At 43.8% G+C, this 20,184-nt stretch overlaps 1 protein-coding gene across 5 annotated transcripts in view; it reads left to right on the top strand.

The window, feature by feature from the left end:
* The window catches only part of KCNAB1 (potassium voltage-gated channel subfamily A regulatory beta subunit 1), a 408,264-nt gene that overhangs the window by 383,452 nt on the left and 4,628 nt on the right, over positions 1-20,184 (top strand). For all 5 annotated transcript variants that reach the window (XM_059920067.1, XM_059920065.1, XM_059920066.1 and 2 more), the window contains exons 9-13: positions 3,701-3,786; positions 4,446-4,566; positions 5,972-6,066; positions 13,189-13,309; positions 18,558-18,646. In XM_059920067.1, coding sequence (XP_059776050.1) covers positions 3,701-3,786; positions 4,446-4,566; positions 5,972-6,066; positions 13,189-13,309; positions 18,558-18,646 — 512 coding nt within the window. The remainder of the gene's footprint in view (positions 1-3,700; positions 3,787-4,445; positions 4,567-5,971; positions 6,067-13,188; positions 13,310-18,557; positions 18,647-20,184) is intronic.

Below are 20,184 nucleotides of genomic sequence, written 5' to 3'. Positions count from 1 at the left end.
AGTTTCACTTTGTGGCGACGTGAATCTCTGACTGTGGCCTCTACGTTCTCTGCATTCCTCCCTGCATTCTGTGCTGCAGCCTCCTCCTCCCAGACTCCTGTCTGCATTCCACCAGCCCTTTCCTGCAGCGTCAGTAGCCAAACAAATCGCGGAGCAAAGAAATTACCCTCAACTAAAGTACCTGGGGCATAAGGGCATCTTGCATAGGCTCTTCCACGCTCAGAACTGTTCCTTCTCACCTTTTCCTCACTTCCCACCTCTTTTTCACTTGATTGATAGTTTACTGAGAATTGAATTCATCAAACAGGGGCTCCCCTGTCTTCCTATGATGAGTTCTCCAAACCTCCTGAGGTCCCACCATCTTGCCAGAAGGGTCCTTCCCACCCCCAGGAGTGTTGTTCTCCTCCATCTCCCTGTGTCAAGTCTCTCCCCCCCCATACTCCCCAACCCGCTAGCCCACATCCTCAGTAACTCCCCTATCTAGATCACTCCCAGTGGCATACAGGCTTACTCTTACATCTTCCAATTTTAAAATAAAACTCTCCTTTGACTCTGAGTACCCCTTCAGCTGCTGCCCTCTTTCTCTGCTCCATTCATTTCCTAACTTGAGTCTACCCAGGTTGTCTCTAACGCCTTCCCTTCCCCACGCCCATTCTACCATTGGCTCCAGCCTGGCCTTGGTCCCAACGCACCACAGACACTGACAGCACTCTTTTCGTGGTCTGCAGTGACCTCCCTGTCACACAGCCAAATCCTTTGGACGCTGTTTTGTGCTCTTCTGACTCGAATGCTCGTGTGTTCCAGTCCTCGGGCACAGCTCCTTCTGCAAGCACTCCCTATTCTTGATTCTGAACTGTCCCCCCATCTGGCTTCCTTCCTGCCCCTCTGGCTGCAGTGACCTCTCCCCGACTCCTGCTCTGGCTCTTAGAACCTCTACTCTTTTCTCTGGGCAGGCTTCCCTTTAATAGAGTCATCCACTTCCATGGATTTAAATACAGTTAAAGATTGGTAATTAATAAATAGCTCGCTTCCAGCCCAGGTTGTTCACCGTGTCATTATCCAGTTATCTCTACTCGACATCTCCCCTCAGTCTCTCACAGTCATCCCCATTTTTGGCATGTCCAAGGAGAGACCCTGGCTCTTCCTCCCAAGCCTGTTCCTCGCTCAGTCTCCTGCATCTTGGTGAGTGGCCAGTTATCTGGGAGATCGCCTTGATTCTTCCTCGTCCTCACTTGCCACGTTCAGTCCATCTGCCAGTCTAGGGGATACTACCCCCCAAACAGATTTTGATCCATTCATGCCTCTGTCTTTGCTACCACCTCCCGATTCCAAGCCCCCTCAATTCCTGCCTGGAGTACTACAATACCTTCCTAAAGATCTTCCTGCTTCCTCCAGCCCCCCTCCCCCCGCCACAGCACGGTCAGATAGTGTTCTGAAATGTTCACTGCATCGTCATTTCCTTACCTAAAAATGTTAGTGACTTCCCATCAAGCCCTGAATAACAGACAAATAACACGGTTTGCCCTCTGCCAACTTCATCTTGTAGCCCTGTCCTCCTTCCTGACTCAGCTTCCATGGCTTCCTGATTGCGGGAACTCACCAAGCTCTGTCCAGCCTCAGGGCCTTTGCACATGCTGCTCCAGTGGCCTAGAATCCTCTTCCACTGTTCTTCACCTGACTGGTCCCTATTTACTTTTTATGCCTAAACATCACTCCTCAGGGAGACCTTCCTTGACCAGCTAAAATCGGTCTCTCCTCTTATTCCCTATCTCAGCCCCCTACTGGTTTTCTTCATAACATGTCACATTTTGTAATTACCTACTTGTTTACATCTCCATGTTCCCCACTCAATTCAAAACTCAAGGAGCTTTGTATCTGTTTTACTCACAGATGAACCCAGTGCCTGGCAAATATTAAGCTCTTAATACGTGTGTGTGAAATAAGGGAATGAAGGTACAGGAGGAGTACCACCTCCACTCCACCTTACCTGCTCTTGCCAAGGCCTCAGTAACTGCCGCATGGCCAAGCCACTGGCCAGTCCTGTGCTCATCTTACGTGATTACAGAATGGAGACAGGGGAGGCTCTCGGGCTCATTTTATTCTGTTAACCTCCTCAGTGTTTACCAACGTGTTTGATTTGCCGCGATATCCCCAACCCCCAGCGTAGCGGACGCCTCATAAATCCTGTTGACTGGATGAACATCTCAGCTCTGGATGAAACAGGATGTGAAAGGAAAGGGAACTAGCACAACGATGGAGATCTCCAAAGAGAGAATACTTTGGGGCAGAGATTTAAATAATGGCTTTAGACTTCCAGAAATTTTAGCACAGGTGCTCATTTCCATTTGTATAATAAAAGGAAAGAAAATGTTTCATATAACTTTTTGTATCTCATTTGCTTTATAAAGGGAGAGCTATCTTCATAGATTTAGTTGCTGAGTAATAAACTGATATTTAGGAGTCTTTCTCCAAGAAAGAAAAATATTTTCCTTATAAGCCAAGTTCTACCTCTGTTGGGACTCTGGTGAGTAAAAGCATTCCCACCTTCCAAACAAAGAAACCAAGGGCAATTTTAAATGGTTTACGTAAGCCAAACAAGCAAGCAAGCTAAGACCCTAACCCTCGCTGTCTCGTTCCAAATCCTGTCCCTGATCAATTAAGACAGTGCTTGCTGGTGAGAAATAAAATAAGAACACATCTACTCAACTCGAGTTTGAGAAAGGATTTGATTCTTCTGAAGGACACGTAACCTACCAGATACTAGTGGGGCAAGAAAAGCCCGTGGCCTGCAACCCCTTGAAAATGTCAAATGACCTAGCATCCTGGGTATTTGGCTGCCCTGCTTTGTAGAAGAAATCCAACCGTGTCTGTGACTTTTCACTCAATTGAACTTGAGGTTCTCCATGCTCCCTGGTTCTGCATCACATCGGCTGGTGCCAAGAAGATTAGCTCAGCTCCACCCCTCTGGGAAGGGGTTCATTTTCCTGTTTAGGAAATATGATGTCAAGCTGAAAGAGGCTGATGAGCAAGCGGGGCGGGGCCACACGCAGGCCCCGGTAAAATGCATGACATGGGTGTCTTAGAATGCACTTTGGTCCAAAGTGGTCAAGGACAGAGTATGCCAGTGCGGGCTGGGAGCCACTGTGGCTTTGGCTGTTTGTTCAGCATTTAATATGTTTATCTTTCTGCCAAACACATTGTTGTTGAGTCATCTCTATTAAACAGCCACCCTGAGTGAGGCTTAGCTCTTCAGATCCCACACACAGAGGCAGGCCTTCTATCCCCAATGACCCTCCATTCTACAAAGTCAAAACAAATGCTTTCTCTCACTTCTCACTTTAGTGAGCCCTTAAGGTCCCCGCGTTCTGAAAGAGGTGAATCATGTGTTCTTTCATCCAGCCAGGAACCCTGAAGCGATAAAAGTAAAGGAAGAACTTAAAGTGGTCACTCTGTTTTTAATATCATTTCATGTTGTTGCTGCAATCTGAAAATGGAACGTCAGTTTACCCAAAAGTACCAACCACCTCCAAACTATCAATATTTTATGTTAGACTATTATGTTATCACCAGTGTCAAAGTAATTATATTAATCCAACAAATAATTGCATTAAATATCTAAGCTTTGGGCAGGAAAAGAAAAAAAAAAAGACTATATAACTTTGAAAAGTATATGTAGTGCTAACTGTTTGGCTTTCCATAGAAATCGTTCGAGCCATGACACATGTGATAAACCAAGGAATGGCAATGTACTGGGGAACCTCCCGCTGGAGTGCCATGGAGATCATGGTAATTTCACTTCTATTTTTAAATGGCCATTGAGTACCTATTATTGTTTGTTAGATATCATGTGTAAGTTGTAAGATCTTTTGCAAACTTTCTTCACAATCACAATGGCACTAGAGTTCTATGATCAATTCCATCAGTAATAGAGATGGATATGGGGGCTGGATCCCTTCAGCTCAGAATACAACAGGGAGGGTGCAGGTATCTAACAGGAATTGTGCTTTAGCATGTTCTCTGGTAGTAAGAGAGTAAATTTCTCAGCTAACGAGACATATGAACACAATATTCCAGGGTTTTTTTAATGTATTAAATAATGGTACTGTTCACAACATGCTAATTACAGATCATTTTTATATTATATATTAAGTTTTATTTCTTTAGGAACCTAGAAATAGTCAAACTACGTTTTCTTTGTAATAGTCCATAATTCATACTTTGACTAATTTTCCCTGGACCTTACTCATTCCAAAACCTCTCAAAGAATAATAAGGGTTTCCTGCATTGGTATTTCTTAGTGAAATTGATGGTCATAACTTTGCTTACTATTTGGCAATCTACATTTTTCTTGGTTTGTATTGATTTCACCAAAATGAAACTTTTTCATGCATACAGCCTTATTTCTCATCAGCTATAAATTCAGTTGCACTTTTATTTCTCCTTAGGAAGCCTACTCTGTAGCAAGACAATTCAACATGATCCCACCAGTCTGTGAACAAGCTGAGTACCATCTTTTCCAGAGAGAGAAAGTGGAGGTTCAGTTACCAGAGCTCTACCATAAAATAGGTAATCTTCACAATCAAATTTACTGGTTATTCTTAACAACAGGATGATCAGTGATCCAGAAAAAAAAAATGTTACTGAAATGCTTTCCTAACTGTTCCTAATTAACCTAGGGGTTGTCAGCACTATGCATTCCAGAGACTGGAAGAATCAAAAGTGCCTGTATGTAACCTCCAGAGTATCACTCATGAAAGCCAAGCAGAGCTGTAAATTGTGACTGGTGTACAAGCTGTACTCAGTAGGTGTTCAAAAAATGCATATAGAATGAAGGGAAGAAACAGTGAATAAACGTGTTTTTCATAGGGTAGTTGCTCTAGCCAAGAATGCATCCCTGAGTGGATTATGACTGCCTTTCCTAAAAATTATGGATTTATACATCTATATCTCCTACTTTGCCTAGAGCTGAGTCAGAATGGGAATTCAAGAACGGCTGACAAGCCAGGGACACATGTTTTTGTAGGTAGACATAATGACAAAGAGAGGGAAAAAATATATACACAACATGTACACGAGAATTTTGGACATCAGAAAAACTTAAGTAAGCCACATTTTCAGACGTACTTATTAAAACAGCTTCCAGAGATAATTTTCTTCATAAGAAACGGGGGTTTACACGAGTGGGAAAATGCTGGGTAAGGAAAAAAGGATAAAAAAGTTCAACAACAGCAGTAACAATGGTGGTTATTGCTATCACTGCGTGTTCACTGTGCAGGGGGCATTGTGCTCCTGCTTTGCACCAGGCGCTATTAAGGCACTGAGTGAACAAGCGAAGAGCTGGATTTCTGTGCAAGCAAAAGTGTTTATCTCTGAGTGTAAAAAGAAACATAAATTTTGGTCATCCGAAAACTATGGATAAGCCACATTTTCAGGCTTGATTATATGGCCTGTTCCCCATAACCAACAGTGCACGTTTGATAGGTTTATAAACATGAAGCACGATTTGTAGATGCCTAAAGTGTAATGGAAAGATTTATGCTGATATTAGCTCATGTATCTGGCCAGTTTTCCCCACAACTAACCAAGTCCTTTCTAAACACCCCGACACTTTTTTTTTTTTTTTAAATTAATTAATTTATTTATTTATTTTTGGTTGTGTTGTGTCTTTGTTTCTGTGAGGGCTTTCACTAGTTGTGGCAAGCGGGGGCCACTCTTCATCGCGGTGCGCGGGCCTCTCACTATCGCGGCCTCTCTTGTTGCGGAGCACAGGCTCCAGACGCGCAGGCTCAGTAATTGTGGCTCACGGGACTAGTTGCTCCGCGGCATGTGGGATCTTCCCAGACCAGGGCTCAAACCCGTGTCCCCTGCATTGGCAGGCAGACTCTCAACCACTGCACCACCAGGGAAGCCCACCCCGACACTTTTGATCCCAGTTTGCAGAAGTAACTTTTTAAGGTTTTTTCTTCTGTAGGTGTCGGAGCGATGACATGGTCTCCACTGGCCTGTGGCATCATCTCAGGAAAATATGGAAACGGGGTGCCTGAAAGCTCCAGGGCTTCACTGAAGGTATTTTCCTCCACCTCTAGGAAGGAGTCTGGGGATAGGAGCAAGGGAAAAAAGGAGATTGAACAGAACAGCTCTGCAGCAGCCTGTGGCTCCCTGGCTCAGGCCGAGTGTGGCCTTGGGCTGGCCCTGGCCGGCTCCCCAAGCCCTCTGGAGGTCTCTACTTCTGGTCAGCCATCAGTGCAGAAAGTTCTCCTCCTCTGGGGACCGGGGGAGATGCCCAATGACCTGGTTGGCTTTGTAGACTCGAATTCCTACACTTATTCTTATATTCAAGAAGGCATTTCATTCCTCCTTTGAAACTTAGGAAACGTAAAATCCCTTTTCTATATAAGCGGATCTAATTTTACTTTTCTTGACAAAACAAAATTTAAGCCATAGAGGTTTAATCCACATGTGGCAAACAGGTTGTAGTTGAATAGGTTTGAGGTCGGTTCACGTTTTTTAATATGTGAGGATGGGGACTAAGGAGGGAGGGTTTGGGAAGCAGATACAGAACCAAGCCTCTGTCACAGGGGCTCAGGGCTGGCATTTGCAGAGATCAACTCTGGCTGTTCAGTCTTGCAGCTTAATTTCTTCTCTGAAGCATAAAGATATTTAAGATCATTGACATAAAGTTACCTCCATTCAGAAGATCTTGATGGTTAATTTACTGGAGAGTACTCCAAAATCTCTCCTTGTTAATAATAACATGTCTGTTTTTTAAAACTTGAGAGAATGTGTAATAACATTAGAATCACAAATTACTCTGTAATGCCTAGGGAGAGAACATAGGCATTTTCAAAATTCACACATGCCAAAGGCCCCAAAGAGGAAGCAGAAGTCTGACACAGCCTCTTGTCTCCATCAGCACAAAATCAGCACAAGGACAACTCAAGTTAAGCCCAAACCAGCAACCCTTTAATCAGTGTGGCTGGAACCACCGTGTGCTTCCCTAATCAGGACCTTCTCCAGACTCTAGGTCTATCACTTTTCTTTCTGCTGTACCAGTTGACCTATTAGCTTGTTTGTTCTCTAAGATAATACAACATAAATATTTCCTAAAACATGGTGACATGGTCCTGCTTCTAGTTTTGCATTATTACACTAATTATCCTAGAATATTATATATGGTCTTGTTTCTGAAAAATGGAAGGTTTTGAATAAGTCAGCAAAGAAAAACGAAAAGCATCTTAGGAAAGAAGGGATAAAAGGTGGATGGCAAGAAAAGAGTGAAGAAAGAAAAGCATTGAAAATTGTGATTTTGCTGAACACCTACTATGTGCCAAGCACCGGGCTAACTGTTTTTATTCATCTCCTTTTTTCCTCGCAAAGATAAATGGATACAGATGGCTTTTAGCCAGTTGTAGCCAAGCATGTTGTCTTACATTCTTTCAGAGACTTTCTGAAAAACTCAGAGTGCTTCCATATATACCAGGTGTTTGTTCCAGACTATCGTTATAAGAGGGTAAACCTTTTCCAGACGCAGAAACTGAGCACAAAGAGATTAGATAACAATCCAAGAGCATGAACTCATAATAGAAAAAGTTAATAGTAGAATCCAGGTCTCCTGGCTCTCAGTGCATCGCCCTAAAGGCATTTTTGTTTCCCTTCAAACTCAGGTTTTTAAAGGAGGAAGAAGTAGGTACTACACTGTATTTGGAGTATATGACTGGCTGATCTCCATCACTGTTTGAGAAAAGCTTACAAACAGCTGAAAAGCTTTTTAAAATGCACTAACGAAAGGAGGGAAAAAAAAAAAAAAAGGAGATGCAAAATATTTGAAGGTGACTAAGCCCAAAAGCAACCCCAAAAATATTTCTGTTGTTGACTTTTCCGCATCTATTGAAACATCCTTAGCAATAAATAAGGACTCTCAACAGGTGAAAGGCAGCCAGTCACAAAGCACGCTTCTTTAGAGCTCCGCAGACCCTCAAGGCTTCTTAATTCATCAGTCCAAGTGCTTTCTGGACTAATATATGTACACTTAGAGAAGCCACTTGAGTAGAGTAACTAAAGCAAAAAATACTACTGCTACTAATTATATACATATATATATATATATATATATTTCAACCTTAAGATTGAATGAGAATTCTAATAGTAAAAACATTTTTTAAAAAGTAAAGACCTAGGCAAATAGATAAATAAGATGGCAACTTTCACCTTCCCCCAAAATAGAATAAATGATTGGTATTTCACACTGGCTGTTTTAAGTTACACCAATAAAATAAGGATGCTAATACTTTGTTTCTGCTATAAATATTGAACTAGATTTGAAGGATAAACTAACTGAGTGTGAAAAAACACCTATCTTTTAGAAAGTAGTACTGCCCAGGGGGTTTTCTGGGAGGCTGCATCTGGCCCACCACTGTTACAAAGACTTCTAAATCAGTGTCATCAGCACTGACTCACCGCTGAGCTGAACACCACTACTTCTTCGTGTCTATCAGACATCTCCACGTGGCTGTCCCATGGGCATCTGTCATGCCTAATGGAATCTGTCCTCACTCCCCAGAATCTACTCTTCCTTCTCATTTAACAATGCCTCCACCCATCCATCTGGTCATCCCAGTCAGAAGCCAAGGCATTATCTCAGGCTGCCTCTTCTCCTCCCTCAGTCTTATCCAGCGGGGCACCACCTCCTCCAGTCCACATCCTGACTCTCTGTGGCCCATTCCTTGTACCACCCTTGTTCAGATCTTCATCATTGCTTACTTGGTTTGCTGCATTAACTTCCCATCTGGACTCTCTGATTCCCCCCTCCCTTTTTCAGCTACCCACCAATTTTCTATTATCTATCTCAATTATGTAACCAATTATCTTTCTAAAAGATTAATCTGACTATATCATAACCCTGCTTAAAATCCTTTAATGACTTCCCAATCACTGATTATAGGACAAAACCTAAAACCCACAGAAAAAGCATTCAAGGAAATACTCTTGAACCCGTTTTTCGTTCTTGTCTTTCCCCAAATCATATTACTTCATTTTTCACCCAAATGCACTGTACTCTTTTTTGCCTCCCAAAAACGCCCTTCTTTACATCCTGCTGTGGAAGCTCTCCTCATCTCTAAAGACAAATCTTGGTTGTCTTCACTCTGTGAAACCTGTCCTCACTTTATAAAACTCCGTTTTTGGTACTTTCTTCTGTCATTCCATAAACACTTCTTACAGTCTTAGAATCCTCTGGCTACAAGCAATAGAATGCAATTCGACCTAATTTAATCAAAGAAGGGAACGCATAGACAGACACTCCCTGGGAAGGATGGAGTGGGATGGCCTCAGGGGTGACTCCATCCATAGATTTGCACATCGTCAGGACTCTCCATCTCCTCTATTTCTCCCTGCATGTGAGTGTCATTTTCTTCTACTATAAGTGGGTCTTCTCCACAAGGCCAGGAGCAGGAATGCTGGTGACTGCAGGCTTACATCCTTAAAGTCATGTAACCTGAGAGAAAAGAGACTTTTTCTTTATCAGCTTCAGTCCAGAGAAGACTGGCCAAGCTTGGGTCATGTGCCAACCTGTTAAACCAATGACAGTGGCCCAAAGGATAAGGTGCTGTGACCAGCTCACGTCATGCACCTATGGTGACCTATTTCCCATAAAGAGGCAGTAAAAACAAGGCTTCTGAGGAAATCATTGAGGGGGCAATCCAACTAAAAACAACACTTCTCAAGTTACCAGACAATGATTTGTGAGTACCTATAGGACAGAAACTGAAACTCACGTTAACTCATCACAGAGCCTGGCACATGCTAGGTACTCAATAAATGGTTCTTGAATGAGTGCAGTGAGCCATAACTGAGGATCAACAAAGTCTGATCAAGAGACCAGGCGAGCAGCTTTTAAATAGAAATTTAAATAGAAATGAAAAGTGCAATAAAATTTATGGACAGCTCTTCCCTACTGTTGGGAAAATACCTTATAGAAAAATCATAAAAATATGTACCCTTCTGTTAAAGGTAAACAGGAAACATGCAAACTTACGTAGATCAAAGTGGGTGGAGAGGGGCAGTCCAAGTACTCCAGGTGTTTACATTAAGAAACTAAGGATATTGCACATTATGGTACAATTTCAGAAGGAAATTTTTTAGCTCCAGCATTTTACCTAGAGATTTTCACCTCAGTAGTGAAGACTTTGCTGCTCTTTTGAGCCAAAGACTTCGATGTTTAGATAGAAATAGTCAATGATCTTGATTGCTAAATTATTCTAGACAAGGCCCAGTAATGAAATGTGACTGATTCTGTCCATGGCTTTATAGTTGCTGCCTGAGTTCTATCTAGCATTAACTAACAGGCAACTGGGGGATTTGGAGCTGATCTCACAGACTATTCCCACCCTGTTATGGCTACCTGTAATGTGGGTGTCACACAGATAATGGTCACAGCAATAGGAGATGGCAAAGAAACAGGCTTTAGGAAAATTTAAAGAATTTTGTGACATATATAAAAGTAATAGCCCACTAATCTGTGGAGAAAAGCTCATTCAATTGTTCCTTTGGCAAATATTTACTGAGTGTCTACTCAGTGCCGGGCCCTGTGCTGAGGGCTGAGGATACAGGGACAGTCTCAATGTAACTCAGGGACTTATTGGAGACAGACATAAGTAGGGGTGAATTATGAAACCATGTGGAATCCACAAGCACTGTGGAAGCACGCAGGGCTGCCAGCTGAGTTGTACTTCTTTAAGGAGGAAGTGTCTGTGCTCAATCTGAAAAATTGAAGAGATCTATCTTTACCCTGTGGAGCCCTGGTTTCTCAGATCCCTTCCTCACCACCATATTGGCTGAGCCCCTCCTCTGGGCCAACCACTGTGTCAAGACTGGAGATGTTGAGATGAACGAGAAGCCATCCCTGCCTTCCACTTACTTAGAAAGAACAATCAACATGTAATCAAACCACTGCAGGAATATGATTAAGCAAGTGGAATGGAAGATGAAATTTCATCTTCTGATTCGTGGATTACTGCCCACAGTCAACAAGTTAGGTTTATTATTGCATACAACCACACCCACCACCAACCTTCTTACTAAAAACACTGGTTCACTTCCATATTTAATTAATATTTTAGTTAAGCCTCATCTCCTCCCTATGCTAACATTTTCCCACTTGTAAAGCAGTTAAAGTTATGTATTTCCGAAACACATTTGTTTCCTTTGGTATGAGGAAAGCAGTAGAAATACTATGCATCTACTTTTTAAAAACCCTAACCTGCTTATGTTTTCCAGTGATTAGAGTGAGATTTATGTTGAGGGTGGGAAGAAAGGTACTCAATAAATGAATGTTTAGTATTTGTTACTTTTAGAAATCTTCCTGAAGATTGATGAATCAATCAGTCTTTATGTGTGTGGTATATGTTGAAACCTCAGGAACTCTCCCTAGTTCTAATAAAAAGCAGTTGTTCAAGAAGCATTTGGCTATTGGTTTTCAACTGTGGTTTTTTTTTTTTTTTCGTTTGAATAACATTCAGAGATACTCGTCCTCTGAAAAATGTTATGAAACTAAAGTGAGGATCGGTGATGTTTTCCCCTTGAGGACAGCAGAAGTAAGTTCAGGGGCTCTCCGATGTGCCCAGCATGCTGCCAGGGAAGGCTGCTGGGCCCCCGTCACAGTGCTCATTGCACCTAACTGTCCACCTCATCACCTCTGGCGCCAGCCGTCATCTCTGGAGAGATGCTCAAGGCCACACTTCCTCCTGGAAGAAGCTAAGGTCTCCGGAGCCGAGACTGGGAAAACTCTTGGCCATGTCTCTAAGCAAACTTCATGTGAGGAGCCAGGCCATAAGCCTCTGAGATCTAGGAGGAGAACAGAACTGGGGCTGCTTGTTCTTTTTTCTTTTCATATCTGCAAAATCATTCCAAAAATCATAATAAAACATAATGCGGTTTTTTCCTTTGGAAATACTGTCTTAGAATGATGAAAAATATACTTAAAAAAAAACAAAAGCCAGCAGCCCATTGAAATCATATGGGTGGAGATTTTGTGATGATTGCCCAGCTTTCCACTGCCTTTGGGAAGGTAAAGGTCTGTGGTGGTAATTATGTCACAAACGCATGCAATGGAGAAAGTTCACGTTGCCACACAGGGAGATGGTTTTTATTATTGTCACTACAACAGACTAACCGATTCTTACAAATATTCTTTTCCTTTGGGTGTTGCTGCATAGTGCTAGCTTTGTACGTAAGAGTCTGTTGTTCCTCATTTCATAGTAAGAGCAGAACCTTCTGAAAAATAGGGCATTGAGAAATTCTAAAATATTCTTTTCCTTATATGTAGGAAATCAGGCTCACTTCATAGTCTACATCAGGGTCAGTCTCTTCTCATAGGTTTTAAAGATTAGCTTCTCATTTACCTTTTTAAGTTCCCTTGCCTTTTTAAGTTTCAAACGTTATACAAAAGGTAATACACGTTTGGGAAAGTGTTTATCCACTTTAAAACTTGAAAATGGGACTTCTCTGGTGGTCCAGTGGTTAAGACTCTGCGCCTCCACTAAAGGGGGCACGCACGGGTTCCATCCCTGGTCGGGGACGTTCCAAATGCCTCGCGGTGTGACTTTAAAATGTACTCGGTACCTATCAATTACACCATTCACATCTGCTTCTAGGAAGGAGCAGAGAAAGCTAACAATAAAACACTATTATAAGAATACTGAAGAGACTAGGAGTAAATTGAAGGCAAGAGGGAGAAAGATAGTTACAGCAGGAAATGTAAGATAATGACTTCCTTTGAGAAGAAAGCTTGGCACCCAACTTTCTTGACAAAAAGGAAACATAATAGACCCTGGTGAAATGTAAATGCCTTTTTTCCCCTACATTCTAAGGGCTATTGCAATAAGAAACATCATGTCCAGATGGGATCTAATTGATTATATGTTAGGATTTTAACAACTTTTGTGCATGTCGATGGATCTGAAAGGTGAGTTTTAGTCAAAATCAATGTCTTGAACCAGTAAACAAGGAAGGAGACCGTGGGGAACATTTCCTTGCATGAAGACATAGGCATCCTTGTCACCATCAAACAGAAAGGTCAGAGCCAAGAAGATTCAGGAATTCACCACGAGGCTCTTATATTTTATTGAATTAACAATCTTTGCATCAAACCCTTACCAGACATTAATATTTAAATGTTCTTCTTATCTCTAGTGCTACCAGTGGTTGAAGGAAAGGATTGTGAGTGAAGAAGGGAGAAAACAGCAAAACAAGCTGAAAGACCTTTCCCCGATTGCGGAGCGTCTGGGATGCACGCTACCTCAGCTAGCCGTGGGTGAGAAAGTCACTTGGGAGGGGAAGCCCTGCTGGATCACGGAAAATGAAATCATTCTCTATTGTTGATCCACATCTCTTGCATGATAACATACCTATTGCAGGGGCAGATGATCTCTGAAGCATAGACTCCTGGTTAATACTATCTAAAACGATAGATAGTATTAGATAGGTTTTTCAGAGTTCCCTAGAGTAGTTCCACATGCTGAAACACTTTTCTTCCTTCTCCTTTCCCTTATAACACAGTTTAAACAAGAACACGTCAGTGAAAACGCACACATTCTCACAGTGTCAAGGGTGAGCACCCCTGAGCTGTGTAGTGACATCCATTGCTTCTGGCTCAATTTTCCATCCCCGTCGAAGGTAAGGCGGGGTTGGTGAGAGGCTGAGGAGCAGGGCTGCGACCGTGGCCAAGGCTACTGCCACACGGAAGGCCTATCCCACGGGAGCAGCGTCACCGCGAAACTTCCAGAGCCACGAAAATGGCTCTTCCGACATTGTGGAGTCAGTGAAAGGTCACGGTCATGGGTAACAATTGAAAGCCACGTTGCACCAGAACCTTCCTGTAGAAATATAATGTGCACCATGCGTTTAATCTTTAAATTTCCAGTGGCCATATTAAAATAGTAAAATGGAAATAGGTGAAATTGATTTTTAAATGGATTTTATTTAACCCAATATAGCCAACATATTATCATTTTTAACATGGAATAAATGTAAAAAGTTACTGAGATATGTCACACTCTATTTTTCATACTAAGTCTTCAAAATCCAGAGTGTATTTTACACCTACAGCACATGTCAATTCAGGCTAAACACATCTCCCGGGTTCAATAGCCACAAGTGGCTAGAGACTAGGGATTAGACAGAAAAGCATTTAAACTTTCAGTTCCCTTGCTGGAGAGTATCTGCCAGGCTCTGTGATAAGCTCTTTAACGCTCATCTTCTTGTCTCCTGAATCGTGGGTCCCACGAGGTGTATACTAATCCTAGCCCTATCTTACAGATGTTAATGGAGTTTTGCTACTATTATCTCCACTTTACAAATGAAGAAGAGGCTGAAGAGAAAAGAATTCATGTGGTAGCTATGAGAAAAGAATAAAATGGGTATAGAGTCTAGAAAAAACTCCTAAGGATTAAGAAATAGCAGGAATTGGGACAAATCAGATACAGTGAGCCAATGAGATAAAAAGCTCAAGATAAGTTCTACGCAAATAAAATAAAAGAATATTTGTTAGATGCTTGACTCTTCTGAGGCTGGAAGGCAGGAAAATGGTAGCTGCAGTTAATAGTCACAGAAAGATGGAAATGCGAGACGATTTTAGGAGGGAAATACCAGTTACCTAAGTATATGTGTAACTTGCTGTAATCCTTTCTTCCAAAAAACAAAAAAACAAAGATTATATTTAATGTGATTAGTTAGCATTGCTACAGCTTTAATGAGCCCAGTAAAAGGTATTAGCTGTCGACCATCAGCAAGTTATTTAACCTGATTATCAATTTTCTCATCTGTAAAATGGGTATAGGAGTATATATCTTACAAAGTTGTTGAGCAAGAGGAAATTATGTATGTAAAGAAAAGAGTAGGTGCTCAGTAACTGGTGAAGATGAGGATGAAGGTGATGATGTTTTGCAAAGAACCAGACACACCCTCTGCTGGAACTCTGTCCACTCCTAGCCGCCATACATGGTCAGAGGCACAAGCACAAAGAGAGACACATATTCTTAAACCATAGCCATAAATACGATCTTCAGGTGGTAACATGAAAGCAAGTATTGAATCTAGCTGTGAAAGAGATAGAAGAACACTGTCTTTCTAAAGAGAAAATCTTTACAACATTTAGACTTTCACTGGATGTCAGATGTACATGACTCTTTACAGAGTCTGAGTTTAAATTAAAACATGCTTTGTTTCTCCTTTTCCTCCCTCTGTGCCCCCAGGTGTCTTTCTCGCCTGTCATTTTTTTCTTTTCTTTGTAAACAGGTAGTTTTGTTTTTAACCACAGAACTCTCAAACCAAGAGGGACATTATTTCCAGGCATATTACCTTTGATCTGCTAGAAGCGTGTCGGGGGAGGGGAGATCCTCTGGCAGGAAACAAACTACTTGAACCCAACTGTGGGCTGGTGCCCGTGTCTCACGCCTGCACAGGAGCCAGCATTCACACCGTGCTCATAGACACTCTGGATGCGCCTGTGGGGGACACTTGAGTAGATGCTAATTATCTGGAATCATCTACGTTACCTCTAGCACTGGCCAGCTCTGCCCAGTGGGTTCTCCTACATGGTCCAGCAGCCCGTGGGGGAAGCATCAGGTAGTTTACGGGCAATAATTTTCTCAGCGCCCTGCTTTGCCCTCAGAACTTCCACTAGTGCCAAAAAAGAGTTCTAAGTGCAAAGTAGGAAATCAGGCAGCCAAAAAAAAGAAAACAGAAAGAAAGAAAAAGCCCAGGGTCACCTGGCTTGTTGCCTTCATAGAGCATTATTTTTCCCACGTGGAAGGATTTAGTGATTGCCTTAAAAGGTCTGAGCGTGGTAACAGCTTAACAGTATCAGTTGGCAGCACGGCCTGACCAAACGGGGGCAGAAGAAGAGGTGTTCAGGGATGTTCATCAATCATCCATGTCTCCGTTTATTCAACAAACATCTAATGAGCATCTACTATGTGCAGGTGCTGGGCTGGGTGCTGAGCATCCAACTGCAAATAACGCACATCTCACAGTCTGGTGGGCAAGTCAAGAAATTAACAGATAATTTTAATACAGTGTGAGAGTAAAATAATTGAGAAGGGCAGGGTGGGCCGGGGTAAGGGGGGGGGGGTGGTTTGGAAGTAAAATGTAGGAGCGCCCAACCCGGCGTGGGACTCAGGGAAGGACTTTAGGAGAAGGCAGTGCCCACGAGGAATCCCAGATGATGAGTAGGTATCAGTGAGGCAAAGGAAGGGAGGAGGCAAAGGGGCATTTACAGACCCAGGGGACTGCTTGAGCCAAGGGCTTGGGGAGGAGAAACACAGCATGATATTTGGGGATGGAGAGGATTTACAAATAGTGCTGCTGGAGCACTAAGTTCAAGGCAGGGAGTGAGGAGACCGGAAGCTGGCGTGGAGGGCTTTCTAGTAAGGTTTGTCAGGGTGAGAAGTGCGAGCTTCACCTCACAGGACCAGGATCCCGTCAGGCACACGCTGAAGAATGTTTAGCAGGCAAGTGACTTGAACAGATTTGTATCTGGAGAAGCTAGTGCTGGATGTGTGCGGGGTAGGCAGGGACAGTCCAAACAAGAAGTAGGAAAACCAGTTGTGCAGGAGAGACGGTGAGGGCCTGAGGGAGGGAAGTGGACAGTTGAACCAGAGCAGTGATTCTCCAAGTGTGTTCCCATATCCACACACTGGAATACTATTCAGCAATAAAAGAAATGATTTACTGACCCATGCTATAACATGGATGAACCGCACAGACATTATGCTAAGTGAAAGAAGTCAGACACAAAAGACGTACTCCATGATTCCATTTAGGTGAAATGTCCAGAAATAATAAATCCATAGGGGCACAAAGTAGATGAGTGGTTTCCTTGGGTTGGGGGTAGAAATGGGATTAACTGTAAATGGGTATGAAGGATCTTATTGGGATGATGGGAATGTTCTAAAACTGGATTTTAAATGGTGATGATTGCACACATGATAAATTTATGAAAAATTATTGAACTGTACACCTAAAATGGGTACATTTTACCTCAATAAAGTTGTTTTAAAAAAAAGAGTCCCTGTACCGGCAGCATCAGCATCACCTGGGAACTTGTCAGAAATCTGAGGGCAGATCCTCAGGCCCCACTCCAGACTTTCTGGGTCAGAAACTCGAGGTGAAGCACTGAGTAATCAATGTTTCACAGGCCCTCCGGGTGACTGAGGCATGCTAAAACTTGAGAACTACTGGATTAGAGAAATATTTAGGAAGGACGATCAACTAGATGACAATTAAAAGGGAATGTGGGATCAGAAAAGGACAGTGCCCAAGGATAACTCCCAGGTTTCTGGTTTGGGAGGCCAAGTTGCTGGTGATGCCACCAAATGAGATTGGTAACCCAAGAGGGACAGGCTTAGTTAAGTAGCAAGAAGGTCCCAGTGTCTGTGGGGCGTCTAGCAGGGACATCCAGCAGACACTGCATCCCTGGGCCTAAAGCAGTATCTAGTTCCAGGCAGCTACAAACTGAAAAGTCTACTTGAACCACAGGGAGTTTCCTGGGGACCCTGGCTTCTGACATGGTGAGAAGGGGACTGGGACGTGAGGGGGACGCAGGGAGTCTCAACTGGCCTTTTACACGCTTAAGAAGAGGAGAAGGGTAGGGTGGCAGCTACACAGGTATGAAGGGCCTGAGGAGGCTTATTTTAGAATGGGAGAAATTTGATTATGCCTTCTTGATAAAGAGAAAGAGGATAGTAAGAAATCAAACATCCAGGAGAGCAAGAGAGGGAGAGAAATAATGGATGAATCAAATCCAAGAAAAGGCAAAAGGAATGGGACCAGGGCAGAGTTTGTCTTTGAACAGACAGCACCCCATAGCCTCTGAAACTGGAGTATGTGTGTGTGTACTTGTGTCCATAGGTGGGTGGGAAATTAAGGAATATGCTACCTGAGGGACTCAATTTACTACATAAAGTAGGAGGCTAGGTCATCTGCTGAGAGGGAGGAGGCCTGGGTTGAAGAGAGGGTTTAAGGGTAGAGGTTGCTAGAGGCAGAGGAGGGGTGAGGGGTTTGAGGGCTGGTGAGAGAGATGGTCTCTCCAGAATGAATCTCACGTCAGGAAGAAAGGGAGGTCCAGAGAGGGCTGACAGGTCAGTGGAAACAAAGGACCCAGATACCCAGAGTCTACAAGGACTGTACGTAACAGATGAGGGGAAAGTGAGAGCATGAATGAGGTGGAAAAGACAGATGGAAACAGGAATCCAGACGTTCGCCCATGAGCAGTGTCAGGCGTCTTGAGGAACAAGACAGTGTTCCTGGGCTGGGCAGCTAGACTGGATGCCCCAGTTGTGCGGCAGAGGAGCCCTAAGCCCACAGTTCACGTGCACGGATTCTACCAAGTCCTCCACACAACAGGGGTTGCTGCTGAGGTTTTTAATCCTGGAGCATGCTGTCCATCCTCCCCCAAAGTTAATATGTTTTGGTGGCGACAACGGCAGCTACAAATGGTGTTTGCAAACTCATCAACAGTCAGAAGTGCTTTGACTACCTGACCCACTGCTCTCTCTTCCCAGCGTGGTGCCTGAGAAACGAGGGTGTGAGTTCCGTGCTCCTGGGATCATCCACTCCTGAACAACTCATTGAAAACCTCGGTGCCATTCAGGCAAGTACTGCAGCCCTTTCCAACCAACTCCAGGGAATTTCCTGGTGCCTTTGAAGATGCCCCCAGGCAGTGTCCCGTCTCCCCAACTCTGTCCTTCATTGTGTCACAGCTGAGTTGCATGAAAGCCCCTAATATAGGGAATAGGCTACCTGTTCCTAGATAGGGGAAGAAGGGAAATGGGGACAAAGGCAAAAGAAGCAACAGAACTTTCACAGTATGTGGATCCAGGGATGTCCTCTTCTGATTAACAGGCAGTCTCCTCCGGGCTCATTTCTCAGGATGGCTTGTGTCTGTGGGACAGTGTATTCTATGACCCAAGCAATGTTACACCTGACGACTGGGTTCCCAGGTCGAACCACACAAGCCTGCCTAATAACCAGCTTGAAATGTAGTAGCCATAGGACAATATCCACTCATCATGTATTTACTTTTTTTTCCCACAAATATTTATTGCCAATCTGCAGTGTGCCAAGCCCCTCCTTTCTGCTCTCCTAGCATCCTGGATCCCTCTCCCCATCACAGCACTTACGATAACGTAGTATAATCGCCTGTCTCCCTTGAGGTCAGAGACTTGTGCCTTTCTTGCTTCTCCACTGATTTTCCAGTTCCTAGACTCTATGGCCGTTAGTCAACACTCAAGAAACACCTATCGAAGGAATGAACGTTTGCCACTTTTCAGACAAATAGGCTCCGAGTTCCAGGACCACATCTCCCCAACAGCAATTCCAGGGGCGCCCACCCCCGCCCCCTCCCCTGCAGGGATTGCTGGGCCTGGAGGGAGCCTGCAGCTGTACCTGGGAAGCCTGTAAGGCAGCAGGCGGGGAAGTGGGAGAGAGATGCTCCTGGGAGTTCTGAGGAGAGGGTGGGGGTTGGTGGCTGTGGTGAGCGTCCCCTGCCCCCAAAGGTCACATCTCAGTCCTGAGCCCGCCCCACTCTCAGCCCAGCCAGAGGCCGCAGGAACGAGCCCGTCCGCAGCTCTTGCCGTAGCTGTATCACCTGCCCAAACAGAAGTGCCTCACGGCTTCTCCCCTGTCCATCTGTCCCCGAAACCAGCACTTAGCCCTGTTACCTCTCCCAGAAGGAAGTAGATGGAGGTGGGGACAAGCTTGATTAAACTTAAAACTTTTAAAAATCCTTTTAAAGAATAGCCTCGAATATGCTGGGAGATAAACGGTGCAGACCTCCTTCTCTACCGTCACCTTTCTTAGGGCTGTGCAGCTGGGTAATCATCTCTGCCTCTCAGCTTCTGAGAACTCCTCCCGGATTGTGGGGTTCCCTGTCCCTGCTTGGGGAATGCTCCCTCTTAAGAAAGCCTCCCCACCTTCTCTTATTTTCACTTGTGCTCTGGGAACAGATAAAGGCTCCACAATGACGAGGAGGAAACAGGAACAGTCTATACACAAAAGAACTGAAATGCAACCCAGTGATTTCAATTCCACTAAGACTTACTGAGTACTTATTCTGTGTCTGGCACCATGCTAGGCAGAGAGTGTTCCGAGATAAGCACAGGACGGTGCCCTCAAGAGCTCACGGGCTGC

The sequence above is a fragment of the Balaenoptera ricei genome, chromosome 4, assembly GCF_028023285.1.
Source record: "Balaenoptera ricei isolate mBalRic1 chromosome 4, mBalRic1.hap2, whole genome shotgun sequence".
Taxonomy (NCBI): domain Eukaryota; kingdom Metazoa; phylum Chordata; class Mammalia; order Artiodactyla; family Balaenopteridae; genus Balaenoptera; species Balaenoptera ricei.
Note: the sequence above shows the minus strand (reverse complement) of the source record. Positions and strands in the feature narration are given on the sequence as shown.